Source organism: Neovison vison, chromosome 13 (assembly GCF_020171115.1).
Source record: "Neovison vison isolate M4711 chromosome 13, ASM_NN_V1, whole genome shotgun sequence".
Taxonomy (NCBI): domain Eukaryota; kingdom Metazoa; phylum Chordata; class Mammalia; order Carnivora; family Mustelidae; genus Neogale; species Neogale vison.
The window spans coordinates 73,151,534-73,176,724 of record NC_058103.1 but is presented as its reverse complement, the minus strand read 5'-3'; the positions used below and the strand labels follow the sequence as shown (position 1 = coordinate 73,176,724).

Genomic DNA, 25,191 nt, shown 5'->3' with positions numbered 1-25,191 from the left:
TGTGTCTCACTGGGAGTACTAGGGGTCTCCGGGCACCTTTCACAGCTAACCAATCACGATGGCCTTCATCCTGTATCTGAACATTCTGAAACTCCCCCTCATGGTGTACAATGAAGGCACTTGACTCCTGAGAGCTCTCAATTATCCTGATCTAACTGCTTCTCTGATGGACCAAAATCATTTTCAATATTTTATTCAGGATCCAGAAAGAAAAAACAGTAACTTAAAAGACTCAGTGGGGACAAGTCTTTGCTCTTTCTTTTTACCCCTCTAAATGATTCTACACTAGGCCATTCTACCCTCATTTCTTCCCTACCCCAAGTTTTCTTTTCTCCATTTTCAGTTGCTAGTCCTCCTTTCCTTATAGTTTGTCTTTTTTGGTGTACCTATAACACTGAATTTGTTTCAGTGATATTTCCCGAGAGACAGGCAGAGCCTCCTTGGGGCAAGAAGATTGATGGGGAGTGGTGGACGTGTATGTGATTGGCCAGGAATGGGGGCCCAAAGCTGCAATCCTGGGGGCAACAAGTGCAGGGGAGAGCCAAGAAAGGAGGTTTCTTTATGAGACTGTAGAGTTGTGACATAGACACTTCAATCTGACCCAAAAGGAAGGGAGAATAGCAATGAGCCAGGGTGAGAGCCTGAAGGTGTTTCAGGACACAGGGTCTTTCCTTGTTATTTCTCTTGATATTCACAAAGCCCATGTATACCATTTACCAGATTATCTAAGACCCAATGAAACCTGGGAGCAGACCAGGAAGGTGACAGCGCTGTGTGTGGGAAGTGCGAACTTCAGCTCAGAGCAAGAACAAAGAGGGAGGGTGTGTATAGGGCTGGCAGAAGGAGGGGGCCTTACTGTGAATAGCAAGGCTGGGATTGGGGTGCAGCGCTTCACGTGGATCATGGCCAGCACGCTGGGAAGGTGGCCCTCCCTGGCTCCAGCAAAGAACAGCCTGGTAAAGAGAAAAACAGGTCAGCCTGGGGTGACCTATAGACTACCCAAGGAAGTTCCCTCCCCAGCCCAGTCTTCCTTATTCATGCCCACCTTCTGCTCACACAGGAGCATCTCCCCTACCCAACCACGTACCCACCTTCCCATGCACACTCCAGCCCACTTATCACAGGACCCACATTCACAAGTGCAGGTGCAGGCAGACCAGAGGCAGCCAGTGGATAATGGATGGATTCTGGGTGCATGGAGACCCGAAGTATGGTCTGAGTGGCTTGGGGTTACTGATGATTGTGACTTCACTTTGTGGGTCTCACAACGTCCTAATCCCTTTAAAAATGGGCCTCCCCCATCCTCAAGGAATACAGGTTCTCTGAAACATGGGGACTGAACTGTATGTCCATGGGAAGCCTTAAAAACACTGATATTCTAGTCAGGAGGTAGTTGCTACTGTGGGGACAGAGAATGGGTGGTGGACCAGAAAGGGACACGGAATAACTTGGTGGATATGTGAGAATGTTCTATATCTTGTTTTGAGTGGTGCTTACATCACTGTATACAACTCTCAAAATTCATTAATCTGGACAATCTGTGTATTTTATTGTATTGTATGTATTGTATTATATCATACCTAAAAGTTTATAACCTTAAGCTACTTTTTCTATTCCCAAAGAAGCCATCCTAAGGAAATGAATAGTGAGTTAGTGAAAGATATATATAACAGATATTCTGATGATAAAAAAGATAGGAAATATCCTAAATGCCCCCAAAGTAAAAGACTGATAACATAAATTATAGCATATCTATAAGATGGGATATTTTACAGTCTTAATGTTTTGAAAAAAATTCATTGCATGAGAACATACTCAAATACAATGTTAAATGGAAAGAGCAAGACAGAACACTATATGATTCCATACAGTATGATTCTAATTAATTTAGAAATTATGGTCATGTAAAAACATACCAACTGATTATCTTAGGGAGATGGAATTATGAGTAATTTTAATTTTCTTCCATAGACTTTATTTAAAAAGTTAATTTCTAAAATAGATGAGAAATTTTTAATTGGAATAAAAGTGATTTTTTAATCCTTTTTAAAAATTAGATCCTTTTTTGAGATAATTGTAGACTCACAAGCAACTGGAAGAAATAATACAGAGAGATCCTAGGTATCCAATCTATTTCTACTGGTAACATACTGTCAAACTATAGTATAATATCATGGCTAAAAATATGTATTTTTAAAAAGAGAAATTTTAACATAAAAGGGACTTCTTCTTCCCCTTTCTTTTTTCAGAGAAAAGAATATTATAAGCCGTTGGAAGTTGTTTACATGTTAGTATGAATTAAGCACCTAAGGGGTAGGAGGAAGGAGTTGCTGTAAAGGGCACAGGAAGGCACAGAATCAGCACGCTGGGTGTTCTGAAAAAAAAACAAAAACCTGTCACTTACTTTGGAATTTGTGTGTGAGGGGGAGAGGAACTAATAGCAGCAGTTTGGCGGAAGTGTGGGAGTCCATTATGGCCCCAAGTACCCATGTGCATCACCATCAGTTGCCATCATCAACTACCGAGGCTACTGTCACTGGTTTCATGCAGCCACGCAGCATTGCCCCTCTACGGTGCAGCCTCATGCACCTAAATGAGCTCCGGGTGCTCAGGGAGCCTCATCATGCACGTAGCCAGGGCCCCACATTCATGTCCCTCCTCCACATGCAGCCAGGACCAGTGTAACTGTCCAGGTCCAACAGCATTTGCCAGTGTCAAGTTCACAAGAGACAATCCTTGCCCAGCTAGCTGACAACAGAGGAGACAATGACATTAAGCATGACACACGCCCACACACACTCCTATTTCTCAGGAAGGGTCAACCTCTCCATATACCAAACACAAAAGAGTAAGGGAAAGAAGGAGAGAGGGAGGGAAGGAGGAGGAAGGAACAAAGGAACTGGAAAGATGAGCAGAGGAGGCCTGGTGGGTGAGCTGTGCCTCTGAATCAGAGGCCTCGCACGCCAGGGCCGCCGTGTCCTACATGCACACACAGCTGTATCACATGCATGCAGACCATCACTTGGGGACAAACCCCACTCTAAAGAGACTGTAGCCAGTCACTCTCTTCCAATAGATCCCAGAGAGCCTCATGGGTCACTGCTCTTCCACTGCTCGCCCTCAGTTGGGGACTCCAGGTGGCCACAGCTCCTGTGTAACACGCACACGAGGTTGCTGTGGGTGAGTCTCAGTCTCATAGGGTCCCAGGCCACAGAGGACACCCACACTCCCTCTTTCCTGCCCTGGGTCCTGAAAACATGGCACTCCCTTGACATTTCATGAGAACTCCTCCCTGAGGTAATGGGTGGCTTTGGAAGCAGCTGAACTCAGGGACTCCCTGTTCTTGCTGTATCTTTCAAGTAGGACTATGGCCTGGGAGCAGGGGAACTTTCTAAGAAATGGGGGAAGTCCCCTTGAACAACACTGATAGGAAACCGTCCAGTGTCTGCTAGCCTCAACGGTCCATTCTGGAGATAGGGAGAAGAGACCCTGAGGAGGGGCAGATTCCTGGGGATGTAGAGGCAAATGTTAGGGATTTCTGGACTGACTTGAGCTTCTGGCTTCCCTGAGAGTTTGGGAGTTGGGGGCCTGGCTTTGGACAAATGCTTTCCTTCAGCTTTTCCCCACTTCTCTCACTTTACACGCTCTGCCTAAGTCTCCCGAGCAGCCATGACAAGGTCGCCCACAGCCACTTGTCTGTTGAGCAGGGAGAAGGATCCATTCCACCTGCAGGCTGGTCCCAGAACTTCCATAAGAGGCCAGCCCAGAGCCCCCACCCCACAAGCCTGTGTCCCTCCTGGTCCCTGATAGAGTGGGGTTCCTTTCAAGGCAGCATAGCCTGTTTCCAGGCAAGTAGCAAAGGGGCTCTGTGGTTGCTGCTGAGATACTGTCCTGCTGCTAGTCACGGTGCCCAGACCTAGGACTGCGTCAGGCAGCCTGGGACCTCCTCGGCCCTCTGCTCCTGCTGAAATGAGGTGGGACAGGGCTTCTCGCCACTACATGTGAAGCCACACACATCGCAGGTAACCACACGAGCAGCACACACCCCTTTGCGTCCAAGCTGACATACAAATGCCCTTTCGTGAGCAATCACCCCCTACGAGGTCACCACCCAGGTGCCCACACAGACCCCTGCTGACAGAGACAAGTCCCCCACATATACACAGAGCAGTATGCGCAGCAGAATGGCCCCTGGCCCAGGAAGGACTGGGACGACACTTACCGGGAAGAGGTGAAGAGAGACCCATTGACTCCTCCAAATGTGGACAGGGCAACAGAAATGGGCATGATCCAGGCCATGACCCCTAGGAGCTTCTCTCCGAATGTCTGGGAGAGAAAACAAGGGAATGAGCAGAAGAGGCAAGGTTACAACCCACCACTTGTACATCACTGCTGGGAATGCTCCCTCCCATCTCTACGCTTGCTGAGTCTCTCCTACCAGGGTCCTTGCAGGGAGAGTTGTTTCCCCAGCCCCTCCGGCACCGCACCGCCACTTCCCTTCCCATGGTAATCACACACAGTGGAGATTTAACAAGTGTTTTGGGCTATTAACTGAAGGAGACAGTGAATGGTGGTAATAATAATAATAATAATAACAATAACAACAACAATGATGATGATGTGCTAACATTTGTTCCCCTTGTTTTATGGATGAGAAAACTAAGGCACAAAGCAATTAGGTAGTCTGCCTATGATCACAAACCCAGAAAGTGGAGGGCCAGGACCAGAAACTAGCTGTGGGAGTCCAGGCCTCAGTTACATTACACACTCATGAGTCAGGCAGGTTGGGGTTCAAATCTTAGCCCAACAGTTTGGAGCTGTGAGACCTTGAGCAAGATCCTTAATTTTTGAGCCTCAGTTTTCCCATCTTTAAAATAGAAATGGTTCCTAATTCATAGGGTGAGAATTTCTAAATTCACAGAATTAGTGTAGGAGGGGGAAAATGAGAAGAACAAGCCACTATGTAGGCTGAGAAAGAAAAGGTGGTAAAGCTACAGACTCGTCTCCCTATACTGAAGCAATGTAAAATGTCAAGGGACTAGGCTTTTCTATATTTTCTGAGCCAAGTACACACTCAATTTCTCACACATTATGGGGGAGGTGTTGTTTTGAATGGATGTGCTGCTGGGTTAGGCCAGTGGTCATGCCCCAGGACACTGAAGAGCCTCTTTCTTTAGTCTTCGGAGAGGAAAAATGTGATGACAGTTTGGTAGGGTGGCGTCAGGGCTCAGGTGAAGCCAGGTCAGGGGGCTGCATGGCTCCCAGGTTTCTCCTGAGTATCAAAGACCCCAGTGCTTTGGATCTGCATGATCTCTTTCCCCAAAGAGCACAGACCATGCCTACGACCTGTTTATTGGCACACACTTTTCCCTGATGAGGGAAGGAGTCAGGCTGCATGATTTCCAGAGGAAGAAACAAAGGCAGAGAGGAATGGCATTGTCTTGTGCAAGATTATATCTTTCTAGGAGGAGACTGCCTCCATTACACAATCATCACATTTAGAGTTTAAAGTGCCCCAGATTGGGAACTGGCAAATTTTTTTTGGTAAAGGGTCATATAGTAAGTAAGGTAGCTTTGTGGGCCATAGAGTGTGTGGCAACAAGCTGGTTCTGCTGTTGTCACTGTTCTAGGTACAACACGGCCATCCGTTTCCTCCTGGGCACTTGAAGATATGGTTTCTGCCCTGAGAACTTGGGATGACTTCCAATTCCACAAATTCATGGATCAGGGAAAAGCGAGTAGGGCCAGTCAGGTAAGTCTATGTCAACATTCCTGGTTTGAGGAACTGTGAGTTTGATTTCTTACCACAGCGACTGCGTTTGATGCCAGCAGCTCCTGGGGGGACATTGCAGTGACATAAGCGACATTGGCAAAGACATACACAAATGTGACCAGTGGGATGGAGATGAAGATGGCTCTGGGAAGGTTCCTGTAGAAGGAGAGGAGGTGAGAGGGGAAAGGCCTGGCACCTGCCTCATCACAGGGTTTGGGAGGTGCCTTGTCTTTCTGCTCCAAACTGACCTGGCAACCTTGTGTGACACTCCCTCTCCCTGGGGGGATGTATTCTGTCTCAAAATGGGCAGGGCAATTTAGAGAAAATGAACAGTGTAGGCTGGGAATATGCTTCATACCTGTTGACCTCTTTCTGAGTGGGATCTCCATGATGCACCCTTCTCCCCTGCCTCAAGACACAAAGACCCTCCTGTCCTAAGACAGGTAAGTAAGATGCCCAGAGGCCTCTTGGCACATTTCATCCTCTAAGGCAATGGTACTATCTCAGCACTGTTTCAGCTTTTAATCTGCTCTGGGACAGTCACGGGATCATTTTTCTCCTCCTGGCAGGGCAGATGGCAAATGCTTTAAGTTCCTGAGAAATAATTGTTTCTTCAGGATAGACCAGGTCACAGTCAGAACAGGGGCAGAGGTGGAGAAGTGGCCAGTGGACACCTGACTCTCTCTTCCTAGTAGCAGGTGCTGTGGCCTTTCAAGGGATTTGGGAAGAGCTGGGCTATTTTAACTCACTTGTAGGGATCAACAAGTTCCTCAGTCACGTAATTAAGAAAGTTCCAGCCTCCGTAAGCAAAAGAGCCCTGAAGGAAAGCCAGTGCGATGAGGCCGATGTCGGGTTCTTGGAAATTCTCAAATGCGTTCTTTGGTTCCAGCCAGAAATACTCTCCTGTGGATGCAAGGGGCAGGGGGCTGCTCAGAGAAAGGAGCTAGAGGCCTGGAGGCCTCTAGCCTGCCTAGTCCTGTCTCAGCTCCTCCTGCAGTGAAGATCCAGCTCTTGTCTTGTTTCCAGTGAACTCCACACATTGGAGAAGCGGGACCAAAAGGAGAATGGAAATAAGATTAGGACTTTCACAGAACCTAGGAACCAGGAGTCCAAATGCAGGCTCAGGTTCAAAGCACAGATCTCAATGTTCTTTTCAAAGGCAAATTTGCTTGGAAGGAAAGGCCAGGTTAGGGCAGAGTAGAGTAAATGAGGGGTGGTGGGCAGGGGGTGGGGGTGGGAGGGAGCTGGGATTTGGAGATGCAGGATTAGGGCCATTGGCAGTCTCTTGACCACCTTCCTATAGATCTAAATTTATACATTTTCACAAAGAAAGCATAGAGAACAACAAACCCTCAAACGAAAGCTCCTCTAACACCATAGAAGTTCATGCGCATTCTGCTTTCTTTATCAATAACCTCTTGTCTTTCTAAGGCATCTCTCTCTCTCTTCATGGTATAGATTCCCCGAGGACAGGGTCCTTCAGCAAAGAGCTTTCCACTGCCTTCCCAACCTTCAGCACAGTGTCCTACATGCATGTGGGCCCTCAAGAAAGTTTGCTGATGATGTTGTAACGAAACACAGAGTAAATGCCCATATTTTACTTATTCATCTGCAATCCATCGTTTGGACAGAAAATAAGGAAATTAAAATCATTAGGAGAAAGCATCAGGGCCAGAATAGAAGACACTTTTATCTCTGAAAAGATAGCACAGTGGGTTCTTTCTTTCTTTTGTTTTTTAGGGGGAAAGCATGAACCCAGTCCTCACTACCACATACTAGGTAGTCCCATTTCTCATGTTTGGGGAAACTGCAGGCATAGTGCAATGGATAAACCTTGCCCTTGTAATACCCCCTTCATGATCATGGTATCTCCCCTACCAGACAGGGGATTTCTTAAAGTGATTTCTTTAAGTCTACACAATATTACCTGCTAAAGAACTTAACACAACTGGTTAAAATAACAGCAGAACCTTAATTATGTTCCCTAGAGTAAATATCCAGGCACCCCACATGGCCTTCAAGGCTTGTAGGCGGGTGGGAGGTCTCTCTGTTTGTCATCTGACTTTCTCCAGGAGGCAGTGACACTGGGCAGAGCCTAGTGGTGCCATGGTTCCTGTGGAAACCAAATACAGACTTGGACTTGGAAGGGACCAAATCCAGTGGGGAATGTTGGCAGGGGCCCCAGGAATGTCGAGCTCTCTCTTGTAGAGATTATGAGTAATTTTGAAATGTGTAAAAATCTCTTCTGTTCTCCATTTTAAGATACGGGCAACATACAATGTAAGAGGCAGGGAGCTTCTCTGGAGATGGGACAAGAGGGGAACAGGAGTCCAGAGGTCTGGGGGCTTCACCTAGCTGGGCCAGAGCCAGGAGGTCAGCATGGGAGACCTGAACTCTGCAAACCAGGTGGGGAAGGCTCAACTTCCAACCATCCCAGGAAAATGGTTTCTCTTCCCCTTTGTAAAGCAAGTGAAGAAGAGAAGTCATTCAAGGTCAGAATTGGAAAATCTCAGGGTGCACGTGTCTAAAGACAATGTGAGGGGGTGTGCACATGAAAAAGGCAGCAAGTTGGTTGGGGTCCCGTTTTTTGGGTGCTACTCACCTTTGCAGATCTGGACAACTCCCATGATGATGATCAGGGCCAGGGCCAGGAGTTTCCCAGCTGTGAAAATGTCTTGAACCCGGGTGGCCCACCGCACGCTGGCACAGTTGACCCATGTGAGGAGCACTGAAATGACAGACCCCCAAACATACCCTCAGGGCTATAATGAGGCTGTAGGAGGCCCTCTGGACAGAAGTAGAAATGTTCCCTGCTTCTGACGATGGGACTATAACAGGCAAGCTAAATTTCCCTCAGACCCAGCCCCAGTCTCCAGAAACTCTGGCTAGGTTAATGGGTTACAAATGGAGATTACATGCCACAAATTAGAGCTTGGTCAGAGCGTGCCCTGCCTAGGACTGGAAGCCAGAAGTAGGCATGGAAGTGAAGGCACAGGCTTTGAGGGAAATCAGCATCTCACCAGAGTGCAAGTATGGGCTCTGTTTCCAGGCCATTGTGTGTTCAAGGGGAGCCCTGAGCAGCTGGTGGGTCCTGAATGTCATCTTCCTCAGCCTGATTTTGGGGCAACAGAGGGTTAGGGGGAATCTTTTTTTTTTTTTTTTAACCTGTGGTATAATTTACATGGAATAAAATTCATTTTTCTAAGTGTACAGTTTGATGAGATCTGACAAATGTATTCAGTTAGTTAATCACTTCCACACTCTTTATATGGAACATTTCCAACACTCCCAAAAGTTCTCTTTCTGGCATGTTAAGCTCCTTTGAAGTCAGTTCCCTTCCCCTACCTCTGGCAATCACTAATTTGGTTTCTGTCCCTATAGTTTTGCCTTTTCCAAAATGTCACATGAACAGAATTGTACAATATGTAGCCTTTTGTTTGGCTTCTTTCACTTCACATGATGCTCTTCAGATCCACTCATGTTGCTGTGTATATCAATAGTCTGGTCCTTTTATTGTCATGTAGTACTCCCATTTTTTTTTTTTTAAGATTTTATTTATTTGACAGAAACACAGCAAGAGAGGAAACACTAGCAGAGGGAATGGGAGAAGGAGAAGCTGGCTTCCTGCCGAGCAGAGAGCCCGATGCGGGGATCGAATCCAGGACCCTGGGATCATGACCTGAGCTGAAGGCAGCCGCTTAACGACTAAGCCACCCAGGCGTCCCAACGTAGTACTCCATTTTATGTATTGGCTTTCTACTTACTGGCTAATGGACATCAGGGCTGCTCCCAGTTTGGGGCTATTATGAATAAAGCTGCTATAAACAGCTGCATATAAGTATTTAAATGGGTTGTAGATATCTTTGAGAAGAGTTTTCCTTTCTCTTGAGTAAATATCCAAGAGTGAGATTCTGAGTCATAAGGTAAATGAAAAACTTTTTTGTTTTAAATTAGGTTATTTTTAAAAGTAATCTCTAGGGACGCCTGGGTGGCTCAGTGAGTTGAGCATTTGCCTTTTGTTCAAGTCATGATCCCAGGCTCCTGCAATCAAGTCCCACACTGAGCTCCTTGCTTGGTGGGGAGCCTGCTTCTCCCTCTGCCTGCTGCTCTCCCTGCTTGTTCTCTCTTTCTGACAAATAAATAAGTAAAATCTTTAAAAAAAAAAGTAATCTCTACAGGCTTGAACTCATAGGCCCAAAATGAAAAGTCACATGCTCTACTGACTGAGCCAGCCAGGCGTCCCTAAATCTATGTTTAACTTTATAAGAAACAGCCAAACTACTTTCCAAAGGGGTTATATCAGGGTGCCTGGGTGGCTCAGTCAGTTAAGTGTCTACCTTCGGCTCAGGTCATGATCCTGGGGTCCTGGGATCAAGCTCCACATTGCTCAGTGGGGAGCCTGGTTCTCCCTCTCCCTCTGCTGCTTTCCCCAGCTTGTGCTCTCTCACTCTTTCAAATAAATAAATAAATAAATAAATAATCTTAAAAACAACAACAACAAAACCCCACAAAGTGGTTGTATCGTTAGCATCTCCACCAGCAATGTAGGCGAGGTCCTGTTGCTCTGAATCCTTCCAGCATTTGGTATCCTCAGCTCCAAAAGCTTGGCTCTTCTGAGAGGTGGGTAGGGGCATCTCACTGTTATCTCAATTTGCATTTCCCTCATGACTGGTGAGGTTGAGCATGTTTTCATGTGCTTATTTACCACTAGCACTCTGTCTTCTTTGGTAGCATAGGGACTTTTAACTCTGCCTCCTATCCTAGGAGTCACAGGGCTCCCCCAGAGATCCCAACAACATGGAAACTCCAAGGGATGGAGGAGAGTTCAGAGGCTGAATCCTAGGAGGGAGGGACTCTATTTTACAGCCACACTCTCCCAGCAACCCAGGGAGCCTGTGCCGCAGGAATGGGACCTCATCTTCCTGGTGCTTAGGAAGTCCTTGAGAACAAAGAGAAGAAATAAAATCCTCTTGTTTCCCCTTCCCCTGAGACAGTGACGAGGACTCCCCCACACCCGCCCAGTCCTCCAAAGGTACAAGTCACACATGTAGAAGCACCAGCCTTTGTTCTCAAGCGCTGCCACGGCTTCTGACTTCACCTGAACAGTTGCTCAGATTATATCAATACCTGATCTTTAAACTGTGTTTTTACTTTTCAAGTATATTCTGACCTTACTTGATTCTGAGACCAAGTCAACAGGGTGAAGACCTGACATTATTATCTATCTGTAACCTTTCTCCCCACACCGTCTCTACCTGGCAAACTCCTTCTCATCTTTCAAGATCCAGCTCAAATGTCACCTGTTCTGTGTCTTTATTATTTTATGTATTCCCGACAATGTGGCTGCAAGGGAAGATACACCAGCTGCATTTTACAAACAAAACAAACAAACAAAGTTTGTCCCTCCTCTTTTTTCTCAGACCACGTTGTTTATATTTAATTTTGGCATCTACTTCTTTGTATTATAAAGATCTGTTTCTTTTTCTCTGTCTCCATGTAGACCAGGAGAGCAGGAACTATGACTTTTCATGTTTTCAATCCCTGGGCATCATTAATGTCTGCAAATAGCATGTGCTCAACAAATATTTAATACTTGGATACAGAAAATGCCTCAGTTCATTAGCCCTGCAATCTCATCTCAGTCTACACATTTTACAATGCACACAATCTCCCCTGCTCCCCAGGAATCTCATCAAAAGGAGACACGAGCCCCAGTTGGTTGCACAGAGTCAAAAGAGCGACAGGAAACTTGAATTCAAGAGTAGAAACTCTTGACTCCTCACAGAGAAGTTGTTATCCAAGATGGTGTCATATAAGGAGAACAAAAACATGTTGTCAGAGGAAGGATTTTAAACGCCTGAACAGGGAGAACATCTTGTAAATACTCGAATGTTCCAGATGGACCGAGACATCCTGATAAACACACATTTGGTTTATCTTACTCAATTCAAAAAGGATTTCAGGATCACATGCCTGGTGACAATCCAACCCAAATCATTCTAAGCAACAGGGCCCGAGATCTGTTTCTCCTCAGGGCCTTGAGGACTGCTAGGTACAAGGCTGGGCCCTCAGGTCCCAGGAGTTCAGGAAGACACAAGCAATGACTTAAGGATAAAGGAGATTGATTTATGAAAAGAAGATTAGGACATAAAACCCATGAGGCTCAGGGATAGGTAAGGATTACAGAATAAGGAACCAGACTATGATTCCAGAGAAGAAAATTATCCTCTATCAAGGGGAGGACAGGGCACGGTGGGGAAGAGAGGGCAAAGTACTTGGAGGGAAACAAGGGATGAGCAGGACAAGTCACAGACATCCTTCCCCCAGTGGGTGGGGGGAATGTGGCCACCTCCTGGTGGGCTGGGATAGAAAACACAAAATCATGTATCTCCTTAGGAGAGGGACTTTGTCAAGGCAGTCAGAAAGATTCCTTTAGTCAACTCCAGAATATTCCTGGGGGATGGGAGATGTTTGAAGGAAGGGATAATTTGTCAAATAAACTCACTGTGGGTATCTTCTGTCCCACCTGACCTTATCTTCACAATTTCACAAGAACCCAGTCTTTGACTAATATTTAACCTTTTACCTTTACAGAGATCTTTCAAACATAAAAAGAGAAATCCTGAGAATTGGGTGGGGAGACATTTTGCCTGTGACACTAATCTCCTTAGAACAATGACTGCAGGCCCTCACATCTGACCCTTATCCCTGCTGCTGGGTGATCACAGCATGTGACTGAGGGGAAAGAGGTCACTTTCAGTCTCCTGCTACCACAGGACAGCTTCCCTCACAGCAGGCTGAAACCTGAGCCTCCAAACAGAGAGGAAAGGTCAGTGAGTGAAGGCAATACTGTCAGGTGCTTGCCAAGCCCCTGCCCTGTTCAGGCATCCTACCTCTGCCTGTCTGCTACCCAGAGCCCCTTTGTATTGTTAATGGCTATGGCTCCTCTCTCTTCTCAGCCAGAAGGTACATTCTGAATGCTTGAGAAACAGTGACCTCAGGGAGGCCACATGTAGGTGGGGACCAGTGGCCTCTGCAGCCTGAAATGTAAGGGTTTTCCTTCATCCATCCATCCGTCTGTCCATCCGTCTGTCCATACATCTAACCACCCATCTACAAATGGCCTACTGTGCTGGGCGCCCTGGTAGGTGGGGGAGTTATAAGACACAAGTCCTTGTCCTCAGGAAGTTGAGAGCATAAGGTGGGGAAGATGGGTGAGCTAAAAGATGATCATACAACAGTGTGCTGACAGCAAGGCTCTTCACGGAAGCAAGTGGGCATCCATGAGGAGTCCCAAACGCAGCCCAGGGGACTCAGACTTGTGTCCTATAGGAGGGGGAGACCCTAATCAAAAGGTGAATTTTATAATTTTGACCCAGCTGGATAACAGAAATAAAGCATAAGACTCTGGTTCTTGTCCATCGTAATACGGCTGTGTGGAGGTTCCTGCTTCTCTAGAAGCCCCCATGGAATCTCGGGCTTATCTGTATTTCTTGGGCATTTTCTCCTCTTTCTCTTTGGTATCCTTTCTGTTTGCTAGGTTTAAAAAAAATAAAAAGGTGGAAAGACTATCAAGACGATTCTTCAAAGAAATGCTGAAGTCAGGGGTTGGTTACTTAATCTGCCAAGCTGGAAAAGGTGACAAGGTGACACCTTAATGTCAAGGTGACAGGAGGGATACAAAAAACAGGCAGGCAGGAGTAGGGCACTCAGAACCCAGCAATCTTGTGAGCTCCTCAGAGCTCAGGGCCCAGGGCCTCTCAGGGCTGAATAGGAGAGGTGGGCTCGGGACTCCCTGTCTGTGGGAAAGCTGAAAGCCTGACAGAGAGGTGTGGAGTCCTTGTCAGATTTTTTATGACAATGCAATCCTGTCACTGACCTGGACAGAGGGCCAGAGTTAGAAAAAGAGACATGATGTTGGAAGCAGAAGCCAGAGAGAGAGAAAGAAAGATTTGAAGAAGCTATGGGCTTTGAAGATGGAAGAAGGGTCCACGAGCCAAGGAATGTAGGAGGTCTCTAGAAGCTGGAAAAGGCAAGGCAACAACTGTCCCCAGAGCCTCCAGAAAGAACACAGCTTTGCTGGCACCTTGAGTTTAGGACTTCTAACCTCCAGAACTATAAGACAGTAAATCTGTGTAGTTTATAGTCACTAAATTCATGGTAATTTGTTATAGTAGCAATAGGGAATTAATTCAGGGCCAGGCACCATACAGAAAGACGGGAAAGCCGGTGGCACACACTGAAATAGCAAAACTTTTGAAGAGCAACCAGGCGGCACACCGCCGGACCCCAAAGGAGTACCTGTCCAAAGGAGAAGCCCCTCAGGCCTTGTAGAATGCCAGTGGAGGTAAAACATGTAGAACACCAGTGCTTCTTCTGGTGGGCTCTCCAGAAGAAGCAGTGAAAGTGAGGTCACCCATGTGCTAACCTAGTTGGCAAATTTCTACACCACATGACAGCATCCCAACTCTTCAATAACCTCAATCCTATAGCTAAGGTGTCACTGCCTCCTGTTTCTTCTCTTCCTAATTCTATATAATATTAAACAGGCTCACCCTCCAATAACTCTAGCTGTGCTTTTCCTCCCAGAAAAATCCAGGGGCAAAAGACACTGCTAATATTCCTCTTCCATCCAATTCCAGGCTCTTTTCCAGTAACCTCCATATTCCATACAACTTCAGGCCCACACAGGCAACCCGGATACACATACAAATGGAGGCCCAAGTTTCAAACTTCTTACAAGGCAAGTCTAGTGCTGGGAGGCTCACAGAAGTGACTCTTTTCTTCTCTGCCCCTATGGTTTTGTTGGTCTCCTAATTTTACTGACCAGATGCTATAATCACAGATCATAAAGGAAGTAAAGATGGAAAGCCAAGAGATGAACTCAAGAGTCCTGAGACTGAGTTTCTTTCTTAAGACAAAAGGTAGGGTGGCCACACTGTGCGCTATCTTGCAGGGGACAACACCAAAAGCACCCTGACAGAGCTCGTTCTGGGACTTTTCCAGGTGGAGTCAACCCAACCCAAACCCCCAGGAGGTAAGGCAAGGTTAAAGCACTACAAATTTTAGAAGGGAAGAATAGGAACTACATGTTTTGGGAATCTTTACCTTAGATGAATAGGTTATAGAGTATAGGTAACAGAAAGAATTTAAAATTAATCTCTCCAGTCCATTTTTAAACAGAACATCAGTGACTTGCGAGCACAAAGTAAACAAGTTTTCATTTAGAACATTTTAAGCATGGGGGCGCCTGGGTGGCTCAGTGGTTTAAGCCTCTGCCTTCAGCTCGGGTCATGATCTCAAGGTCCTGGGATCGAGCCCTGCATCGGGCTCTCTGCTCAGCAGAGAGTCCGCTTCCCCATCTCTCTCTGCCTGCCTCTCTGCCTACTTGTGATCTGTCTGTCAAATAAATTAAAAAAAAAAAAAAAAAGAACATTTTAAGCATGGATTCGTGGGGCTGGTTTTAAGTGTCCGCAATCAGCACAGCCAGGGCTCTGTTTTCAGGTGCTCCCTTGCTTCTGGACATAGGACTCTGGCCTCTTGCTGAGCTGAGCTGGCAAATGGTCATTCTGTGCCTTTATCAGAGGGCCAGTGGACACCTTCCTGCATACATCCCTAAACTAATATCATTCCTTTTGTCAAGCCAGCTTCTGCTTCGTGGAGCACACTGTTCTGGTGTGATGGGGTGAAAGCCAGGATGTGGCCATTTAGATAGGAGGCTGGACTGGTTGTTATAAGAACAGTGCTCAGAAGAATGACCAGGTTGGGGCTTTGCTTGTAGACAGCTCTCAGCACTGGAGAGAGATATTTGAGGCCTGTGCCCTACTACCCAGAGGCACATTTCTAGCCTCATGAGCAGAGCCAGGAATGACCTGAGAGACTGAGAACCTCATATGTACATGGAGTAAGACCCCAGTTAATGTCCTCCTGCCCCCACCCGTTCCCAGTTGCTTATTCTTTCACTATGTCAGTCTTTCTTTCATCATATACATATTATCCCACTGTCCCTCTGTCCATTCCCACATTCTCTCTCACCCTGCTCCTGTCAATGGTATCCATGTTCATTGCTCAAGGGCCACCCTGAGTCAGTAACCTGAAGATAACTAGTCAGTTTGCTTTCAGAACAGTGGGAAGTAAGATGCCAATGTGGCAAAAAGGGGAAGACTACGATGGCTACTCCTGAGAGACCAAGAGAGTTGTGTCCATTGTTCCCAGAGCTTTAGAAAATAATTTCTCACTGGCAGACTTGACTCCCTGCCTTGTATTCCCTTCTCTGGCCCCTTGTCCATGTCACCATCACATGTTCTCTTGAACTATGGGAACTTCTTTAGGATTTCTTGGTCTTGCTGCTTGTATCTTTCTCAGGAGTGGGCTAGAGGCAGCTTGGAAAGGTTTGTTTTCCTTTAGCATATTCAGAACTAGGCCTCTCCGTCTTTTCAGATAGGAGAAAACAGACAGTAGAAAGGGGCAAAAAAATGCCCAGACTTGCCAAAGTCCATAAAGACAGGTAGTGAAGGAGGGAGGGAAAGAGTGAGCCTGAGAAACGCCAGTGGGGAGGAAGGAAGAGGAGAAACAATACACAACGTTAGAGTGAGGAGAAAGAGCTCAGAGAATAGCACAGAGAGAGAAGGCCAAGACAGGAAAAAAGAAAGATGTAATGCACTAAGCAGACAGCTGTTGAAAAGGGAAGCTGTGACGCCACTTTGTAGAAATCAGAACACCCTGTTCCTCTCCAGAACATCAAAATAAGCACCTTTCTGGGACGGAGCTCCCAGCCCTCTGAAACAGCCGTAAATTTCACCTGGGTTATGGGCTTGCCTGCCAGAAACACTGGGATCTTAGTCTCACCTTTTGCTGGGGCACGCATTTCTCCTCCTTCCACCTTCCGCCATGATCTGCCAGCTCCCCCTGACTCCCTCCCTCCAGACCTGGAACTAAAGGGGCAAAGTGACGCCCCTCAGACCAGCCCTCTAGTGTTCATGGTGCTCATGCTGGAGCACCCCATGAGCACCCGGCCTGTAGGAGGGGGTGTGGCGAAAACTGGGCTCTGTGATAGGCTGGATAGGACTCCCTGGCCGCCTCTCCCCACTACTGCTCTTGTAAGGATCTGGGCACGTGTTTCTAATTGTGGAAAGGCTGCCTTGGCTTGGCCTGCTGAACCTCAGCTGTTTCCAGATCTAGGAGGTTACCAGTGCTGGCTGCCAAAAGGCACTGATAGGCAAAGAAAACACGGAACCCTGTTTGAGTTCTAACGCACACAACCTGAGGCTCTGATAAGATCCAGGTCTCAGGGCCAGCCTGAGCTATCTTTTCTTCTCTGAGTCCTCCGGGAGACCTGGAGGGCAACTGGGTATGAGTGAGGAGACAGAGTCAGCTTCCTAAAATCCTTCGCAGAGCCCAGGACGAGACATTTTCACTTGGGGTGAGGAGTTGTATTATAAAGTCTCAAGTTGTTGACTACTTGAAACAAAGGTTGTATTATGATACATATAAATAACTTGACTGATGAAAGACAAAAACATCAAAACAAAGCAACAGCAATAAAACCAGAATAAATGAATTGAGCCCTTCCCTAAAAACTAAGCTTTGATCCCAGCTGTAAGGCCACAGCGAGGCTGTGAAATAGATCTTGCTACCATGCCACAGTAACATTTGTACTTCTCCAGCCCCTTTCATCTGGAAGCATTCTTCCAGCTAAGCTCCCACCCACGCTGCCCCACCCCCTTCCCGGCTCTCTCTTCCCTTTCCTTCTTCCCCTGACCCCTCAGTGCCAGTTGCTAGACCTGGAGTTTCTGCTGAATCACCATCTGGTACTGAGTTTAGCCAAGAAAACCCAAACTCCCAGCTCAGCATTTTCTAAGAGCTGAGTACTTCTCTCTTCAGCAGAAACTAAACATGGCCTCTGGGCTAGGGATGGTGGGGGGAATGGAAGGCAGCTGGAAAGCAGGGGAGACAGACCTAAGGCACCATGCCACCTCGGGGAAGCCCCTTTTGAATCCTATTCATTACCGTTCTAGTCCCAGCCTGAAAAATTCCTGTTATCTCATGCCCCAGTTCTCAGGGTGGTTGCCATTCCATAGCAAGGGGAATGGGGTGTATTCTGTAGGGTCTGCACAGAGCTCAGGAGGGCGAGTCTGACTTTCCATCATCCTCAGCCTTTGAAGAGAAGGTGTGGGAGGTCTGGTTGGTTCTTGGACTGGAAGACTTGTGGGCTCTGTTAGTGTCACTGAAGCTTATGAACAGGGACCCAGGCTGCAAAATTCCCAAGACTGGTTTGGTTATAACCCTATTCCAATGGTAGGTAGTGTCCAAACTCGCTAAACTCTCATCTTTCCTCCAAAGCTCCCTGTGACACTAAGCCTCACTCCCATCAGTCTTGACTTTTATATTCTTGGGTATGTGATATAAATTTGGAGTGTCACATTAACCCTTACAAGTTCACCAGACACAATTAATGCCTGAACTTCATAAACTACAGGCTCTGGCTTCTCTGGGAAAAACAAAGTAATCCTGAGAGTCAACAACAAAAGGCGAGAGGAGAATTTCATCTTCTATTGGTTCAAGAAAGTTAGCAAGTTATTTCCATCCTGGTGGAAGCTGAACTACTGGAAAACTCTATTTTAGGAGGCCTCAATCCCATTCATTATTCTCCCAAGTAGGTCTGGACACATTCCCAGGAACAAGCTCCTCATTCCCCGGTTTCCAGAACTTGGGCTATGTGCACCCTTTGAACAGCAAATGCCACTCTGAGATTAAAAGCTGGAGACCAGAAGAGACAGCATGAAAAGCCAGGAAAGAGGAGGTGATCTGGACCAGCAATTAAAGCATACTGAAACTGAAAATAATGCTTTTCAGTCAGCTACCTTGACTTCTCAGGTAGCTGGTGGGAACAAAGAGCCTGGTCTGAGAACAGAACTTGATTTAGACTAATTGACAGCAGTGTCCATCACCAGTGGATCCCTAGGGAAGAAGACCTCAGTAAAACTCTAGAATTCACCATGATACTTATAATTGCTTATTATGATATATAAACTATAAAGCAGTCACTGATAAAGCTTCTTAGAGCTCAAGACTGGGTCATTCTTATGGAAATGTAAGATGAGAATAACAAAGATACCTTCACTCCTAGGGCTTTGGGCATGAGGAATACTCCAAAGACCATATAGGGCAGGGATGGGTTGAAATGGCACTGAAGAGCAGGTGTTCACTCTGCCATTATGGGCATGGAGGCCAAAAGCACATGGACTGTCTTCCTCAAGTTCCAGCATCAGAATTTGAGTATTGAAAAGTGAATGGGAATGGTTGCAAAGTCAGGGGGCCAACTCAACTGAGTAAGAACTACACCCATGACAAGGCATTAAAATATGATCCAGAGTTGGGGGCACCTGGGTGGCTCAGTGAGTTAAGCCTCTCCCTTCAGCTCAGGTCATGATCTCAGGGTCCTGGGATCGAGCCCCGCCTCAGGCTCTCTGCTCAACGGGGAGCCTGCTTCCCCACCGTCTCTCTGCCTGCCTCTATGCCTACTTGTGATCTCTCTGTGTGTCAAATAAATAAACAAAATCTTAAAAAAAAACCAAAAAAACAGTGTTGTCTTTGATTTATTTCATCTGCATTCCAACAAGAATGTGCCATCCTTGACTCCCTAGTCACCCTAATCATCAGGTCCTGCCATTTGGCCTTGTAAAGGCCAAATACACCTATTTCTGTATATTCCCACAGCTCCATCCCCGATTCACATCATTGTCATCCCTATCCTGGATTTCTGTAAACACATTGTACCTGGTCTCCTTGCCTCCGGTCTTATTCCCCTCTCCAATTCATCCTTTATCCTTGTAGCCATGAGTCTTCTAAAATGTAAATATGATCATGTCAATCCTTCCCATTGCTCTTCGGGTAAAGTCCAATCTCTCCAGCATTGTTCATAAATGGATTCCTGGCTGGATCTTCACTTCTATCTGTATCTCCTATCTCCTAGTCTATGCTGTGGCTATGCTGAACTACCTGGAGTTCTCCCAAGGGGCCAGGTTCTTTCTTGTCCCCAGACCTTGGCACATGTTAATCCTTCCAGCTATAACATTCTCCCTGCCCCATCCCATTCCACTTTCCTCTCCATGCTGGATACTGCCTGGCTATCTCCAACTGGTCTTTCCTTAACTTATATGTAGTTTTCTCCAAGATTTTCCTTAACCATACTCCTCACCCCCCATTTCTGTTATATCTAGCTCTGCCTAGATGTTGTCCTCTTGGAGGATTTACTACATAGAACTGAAATTTCCTGTGAACTTGTCAGAATCATCCAATGGATGGTTCCCTAGTACAGGAATCTCTTAATCTCTCTTGGCTAACAAAGTTCCTGAAGCAGACACTCAGATTTGAAAATGATTCTGTATCCTGTGTGGTACCTAGAAGACACACAAGTAGACTCAGTAAATGTTGATTAAGTCTTAATTTCCCACTGCTGCAGCTGCAAATGAGACAAATGAGGGGCTTTTTTTGGTTCATGGTTGTATCTCGTGCCCAAGACAGTATCTAGCGCATCATGGGCACTTAATGAGTGTTTGTTGAATGAACAGAGTGTGGAGATTCTCATTTGCATAATGCTTCCCAGGAGTCTCAACCCCTTTCTGAGTTGTATCACTCTAGAGCAGGCTTTGGATCACCCTGAGGAAGGCCACCTGAGGTGGCCACCCTGAGGAAGACTTCCAACCAAATACTTGCTAAGGGCTCCCCAGGGCTTTGTGGGGGCAGTAGAAGGCAGAAATGCAGAACACATTGTGACTGCTCATCATAAATGCTGGAGAGTTGAGATATTTCATTTTGATTTGTACTAGATAAACTAGATTGCTCTCTTTTAGCAGTCAATTAATCACCACGTCCAGTTGATTCTACTCTGAAATCTTTCTTGTTTTTGTCACCTTGTAACTTCATTTTTATTTCAGGCCAGGACTTCTTGGGCCTGCACAAATGCTGGCTAACTCATCTCACTGCTTCAAATGTCACAGTCTTTCTCCACTCAAATGTAAACCTAATCATGTTACTCCTCTGCTCAAAATCCTTCCGTGGTTCCCGTGTCTTGGATAAAGACTCCTCTCTCCTGCATGATGTACAGGATCCTTCCAGAACTGGCTCCTGCTCGCCTGTTGAACCTCATCTCCTGTCACTCTCTTGGGCTTTCCACACAAAAGTACTTGCTTTTCTCCAACAGGTCATTTTTCTCTTGATGCCAGGTCTTGCTTGTGCCCATCCCTTTACCCTGCTGTTCTGTTTCATGCCTATCGGGAGCTACCTATTTACCTTGGAAGATTTAGCTCAATCTGGGAGCCTTCCCTAGTATTCCTCTCCCAACTTTGAAGCACCTTTCTCTGTGTTGTACTTTTGTCATCACATTGTATTGTAATTATTTGTTTGCACACCAATCTCTTCATTAGCCTTTAATCTCTTCCCAGACTCTGTATAAATAATGCCTTATCTCCACTCAACGCAGGAGCTCAATCTGGGGATTAACTGATAGATTTGCAGTTTCTTTCTTTTTTCTTTGGGAAGCCAGTTACAAAATACCTTTAGTCTTTATGAATCATAAAAATGAAAAATGACGTTTTAGTCAAATTGACCACTCAGTAAAAAATTAAGAGATTTTTCAATATGCAGTTGACCCCTGAACAACAGTTTGAACTGACCAGCTCTATTTACATGTGAATTTTCTTTAGTACAGTACTATAAATATATTTTTTTCTTATGATTTTCTTAATAATATTTTTAGCATACTTCATTGTAAGAATACGGTATATATAATGCATACACCATATAAAATATGTGTTAATTAGCTGTCTATGTTATTGGTAAGGCTTTCAGTCAATAGTAGGCTAAGAGTAAAGTTTGGGAGGAGTCAAAAGTTATATGTGGATTTTCAATTATGCAGGGAGTCAGTGTCCCTAACTGCTGTGTTGTTCAAAGGTCAACTGTATTTAGATTTTAAATGTTGGCTAGCTAGAAGATGTAGAGAGAAGGAAGATGACTTGGATGTATGGGAATCAAGTGTAGGTGGTCTGTGTTTGTCTGACGAGGATTATGAGGCACCCAAAGAACTCTGGTGGCTAAGGACAGCAGGAAGGCACTGCTGCTCAGGCATCTGAGGCAAAGGGTTTAGTGTATGGCGATAAATTTGGGCCTAGAAAATGTGAAACCTCAAAGGCAAATGAACCGAGATTAAGGGACTTAGAAGTTAGGAACAACTAGAACCCTCTGATGTCAAGGGATTAATTTGCAAGAGACTTGCAAAACAACATACAGGTTTATCGATCATAGCATCCTGCATCAAGGACCTGGGGACTTTCCACAGAGGAATGCAGAGCAATTCAGGGTTAAAAGTTATATGTAACAGTAAAGTCCTTTCCCTTCTAAACTGCTCAAGGGAAAAGAAAAAGAAGGAGAAGGAGGAGAAAAAGAAGAAAAAGGAGGAGGAGAAATCTGAAGCCCTAAAAAACCAACCTCTTAGGTATCTAAGTAGAAAGTTGGAAAACAAGATAAGAAGCATTTTTTTTTACTTGTGAAATACATGCAGGACACTCTTGTCCCCTCAGGGAGAGAAAGGAGAAGGAGTTTCTTTAGTACAGGCATTCAGGGGAAAGAGGAGACTTGAATGAAAAGAAAAAAATTCTACTTCAGATCCTGGACATGACCCTAGACCCCAAAGAGAGGAGGGAGGCCAGGAGCTGCCTGAGTGAAAGCTGACCCAGTCTCAAGGACAGAGAGACAGATCCTGAGAGAAAACCCAGAGTAAGGGAGCAAGAAGCACAAATGGGGGACCCCAGAACACCTGATACTCCTTCAGTGCCACTGGGACCACTTTGTTTACAACTAGAAACTCAGGAAGTAGCCAAAAGCTATAGCTAAATGATAAAACAGTAAGCTGCAGAAATCACCTATCCATATGTATATGTTGAGACACACACATGTCTATATGCCCAGACATGGAGGCATGCATTTTATTTAGAACTGGATGGATACCTATCCACAGTTAGCACGGTTACTGGGCATGGGAGAAGGGTGATGATAAGGGGAAGCTCTCACAGTCGTCTCCCTTTATATGTTCCTTGAATCTTTTCCCGAGAGAATATAGTCATTTATTTCCAAAGTAGTAAAAAGGGAAAGAAGGAAAAGAGAAACACTCAAAGCACATCCTAGAAGAAGGCACCAAAACCAAGTTTCAACACCTCCTATTCCCCTCCTTCCTAATTCCTTCCTCCCATTAATATGCTTGCTCTGGAGAAGGGAGAAGGCTTTCCATTTAATTAAAATGTAAAATACATTCTTTTTTTACTGCCTGGTGGCCAGGGATATTCTGCTGACTCAGCAGTGAATAATCAGCTTTGACCTACATAATAGAATAACTCAAAGTGGCAGCTGCAGTTGCGTAAGCAGATCCAAATCTGCAGTTCCTTCTCCCTCCCCCCAAGGCTCCTTGCAGGCAAGCCAGTTCCAGCAGGTTCTCTCCACCTCTCCAACCCCCATCTGGCTGTCCCACCACCATTTTTCATCCAATGTATTCTGGCCCCACCATAGAACCACACTTGACCTGATCTCCCTCCCACAGCCAGTGCCAGGTAGGGGCTTTGCCACATGGATCTCCCTGCTGGGCTCCCCACCTTGTCTTTTAGCTCTCTCCAGAACACACCAGTGACCTCTCCACAGAGGGTGGCCTTTCCCTCAGAAACTCTCATCCTACAGTGGGTCAGCTTGCCCTTGGCATGCCAAGATGATCCAGCAGAAAACAGAGCCTCTGGTTAAAATACACTCAGAAGAGCCCAAGATCTCCACTGGTTCTCTCAAAAATATAGCTGGACTGGGCCACACTTGGCTCTCCTGCCAAAGAGCACCAGGCCTATTTTCACACACCCGGCTGGCCTGGCACCAGCTAAGAGGACAGGGAGCCTGGGGAAAAAAAAAAAGGTAAGAGCATTTAAGGAAAGCCTTCCTGACCGTTTGGTTCCTATTTCACCGGATACCTTTTTTTTTTTTAAGATTTTTATTTATTTATCTGAGAGTGAGAGAGACAGGGCATGAGCGGGGGGGGGGGTAGGGGGCTGGCAATCATGACCTGATCTCTCTTAACCAACTGAGCTACCCAGGCACCCCTTCACTGGATACTTAAGAGATGATTTGAGGGGCCTGTTAAAGTGGGTTCCAGAAAAAAAAGTATTCAACAAACCAGAAAACAGAACATTTCTTTGCACAGACTTGAAGCGGCTGGGAGTATTTGGTGAGAAAATGTGTGTGGCTACATCTGCTCACACACCCCTGCAGGGAGAGGGGTCCTGGGCTCCATGTGGCCTTCCCATCTGGGAGGAAGGGGGTGGCACAGGATTAAGGTGAGGACCTGTTTTCCATTTCCCCCAAAAGGAATAAGGAGAAATAAGTTCAGGTTTAAGAAGATTTTCCTCCTTACGAAGGTGAAAAAGTACTTGTATACCTATCTCAAGGACACTGAAAAACTCCTGTCTCTGGAGGACAGGACTGACCGATGTTAAGTTCAAGATAATCTCCTTGCAGTTCTCTTTAGGAGGCAGAGGACAAACCAGATAAGCTTTATTGAACCTCGGATCGCAGAAGTTGGGAGAGGAGGGGACTTTGTCATGTGGTCTTCGGAATTTTTAATTCTAATTCCTCCTTCCCTCTGTGCTAGCAGTGTCAAGGTGAGAGGTGGGCTGTGGAGGGGACGGTGTGAAACCTGTCTTTCTGGGGAGGCAGACAGTCCTAATTTCCTGTCCTGGGGGGACATCTGTGGGGCTGTATTACCGCAGAGGGTCTTTGCACAGGGGTCACCTACACTTGGCAGGTGGGGGTAGGCAAAGGAAGTTGTAGGGTCAGCAGTCCAGGGAACTCTATCCTATGGCCTGCTTTCTCTCCTTGGTGACCAGTCTGAGGGTTCTCAATTTCTCATGGGAGAGTAAGGGCGGCCTCTTGTCTGAGACACTTCAGCAGTATCAGCAGGAAAAAGGAAGCAAGTCTGCGTGCACGAGACACTGAAATAACAGTGGCCAGCACTTATGGGGTCCCTCTTCCCACACCCATTAACCTGGCTGATGGCAGAAAAAGCAACTCTTCCTGCATTCCCATGCCCCTCCCCACACCTCTCCCTCCCTGCTCTGGATCCTGCTAGCAAGCAAGGACTGAGTGACTACCCTCAGGAACCACCCTCAGTGACTACATGACCCTGTGCTAAGAACATGTGTTGTTTCATGCAATCCTTGCAACCATGTCCTCCTGTGCAGGCAGGATTACAACCCCCTCTCACAGTGGAGTGGAGTGTGGAACTTTGCCAAGCCTTTGCCACAATTAGAAAATGGTGCAGAGAGATACAGCCTCAAGCAACCTGGTTCTGGAGCCCACATTCCTTTGCCTCCAGGGCCATAAGCAGA

The 25,191-nt window shown here is 46.2% G+C and overlaps 1 protein-coding gene and 1 pseudogene across 3 annotated transcripts in view; both read right to left on the bottom strand.

Moving 5' to 3' along the window:
• Positions 1-25,191, bottom strand: part of SLC7A8 (solute carrier family 7 member 8) — a 50,048-nt gene that overhangs the window by 6,000 nt on the left and 18,857 nt on the right. For 2 of the 3 annotated variants that reach the window (XM_044232043.1, XM_044232042.1), the window contains exons 5-9: positions 8,376-8,501; positions 6,523-6,676; positions 5,806-5,929; positions 4,223-4,326; positions 857-953 (exon numbers count right to left, since the gene is read on the bottom strand). In XM_044232043.1, the coding sequence (XP_044087978.1) occupies positions 857-953; positions 4,223-4,326; positions 5,806-5,929; positions 6,523-6,676; positions 8,376-8,501 (605 nt within the window). Of the gene's footprint in view, positions 1-856; positions 954-4,222; positions 4,327-5,805; positions 5,930-6,522; positions 6,677-8,375; positions 8,502-25,191 lie in introns of those variants that run through there. The other variant, XM_044232044.1, reaches the window with a different exon arrangement.
• Positions 7,513-7,662, bottom strand: LOC122894771 (annotated as a pseudogene).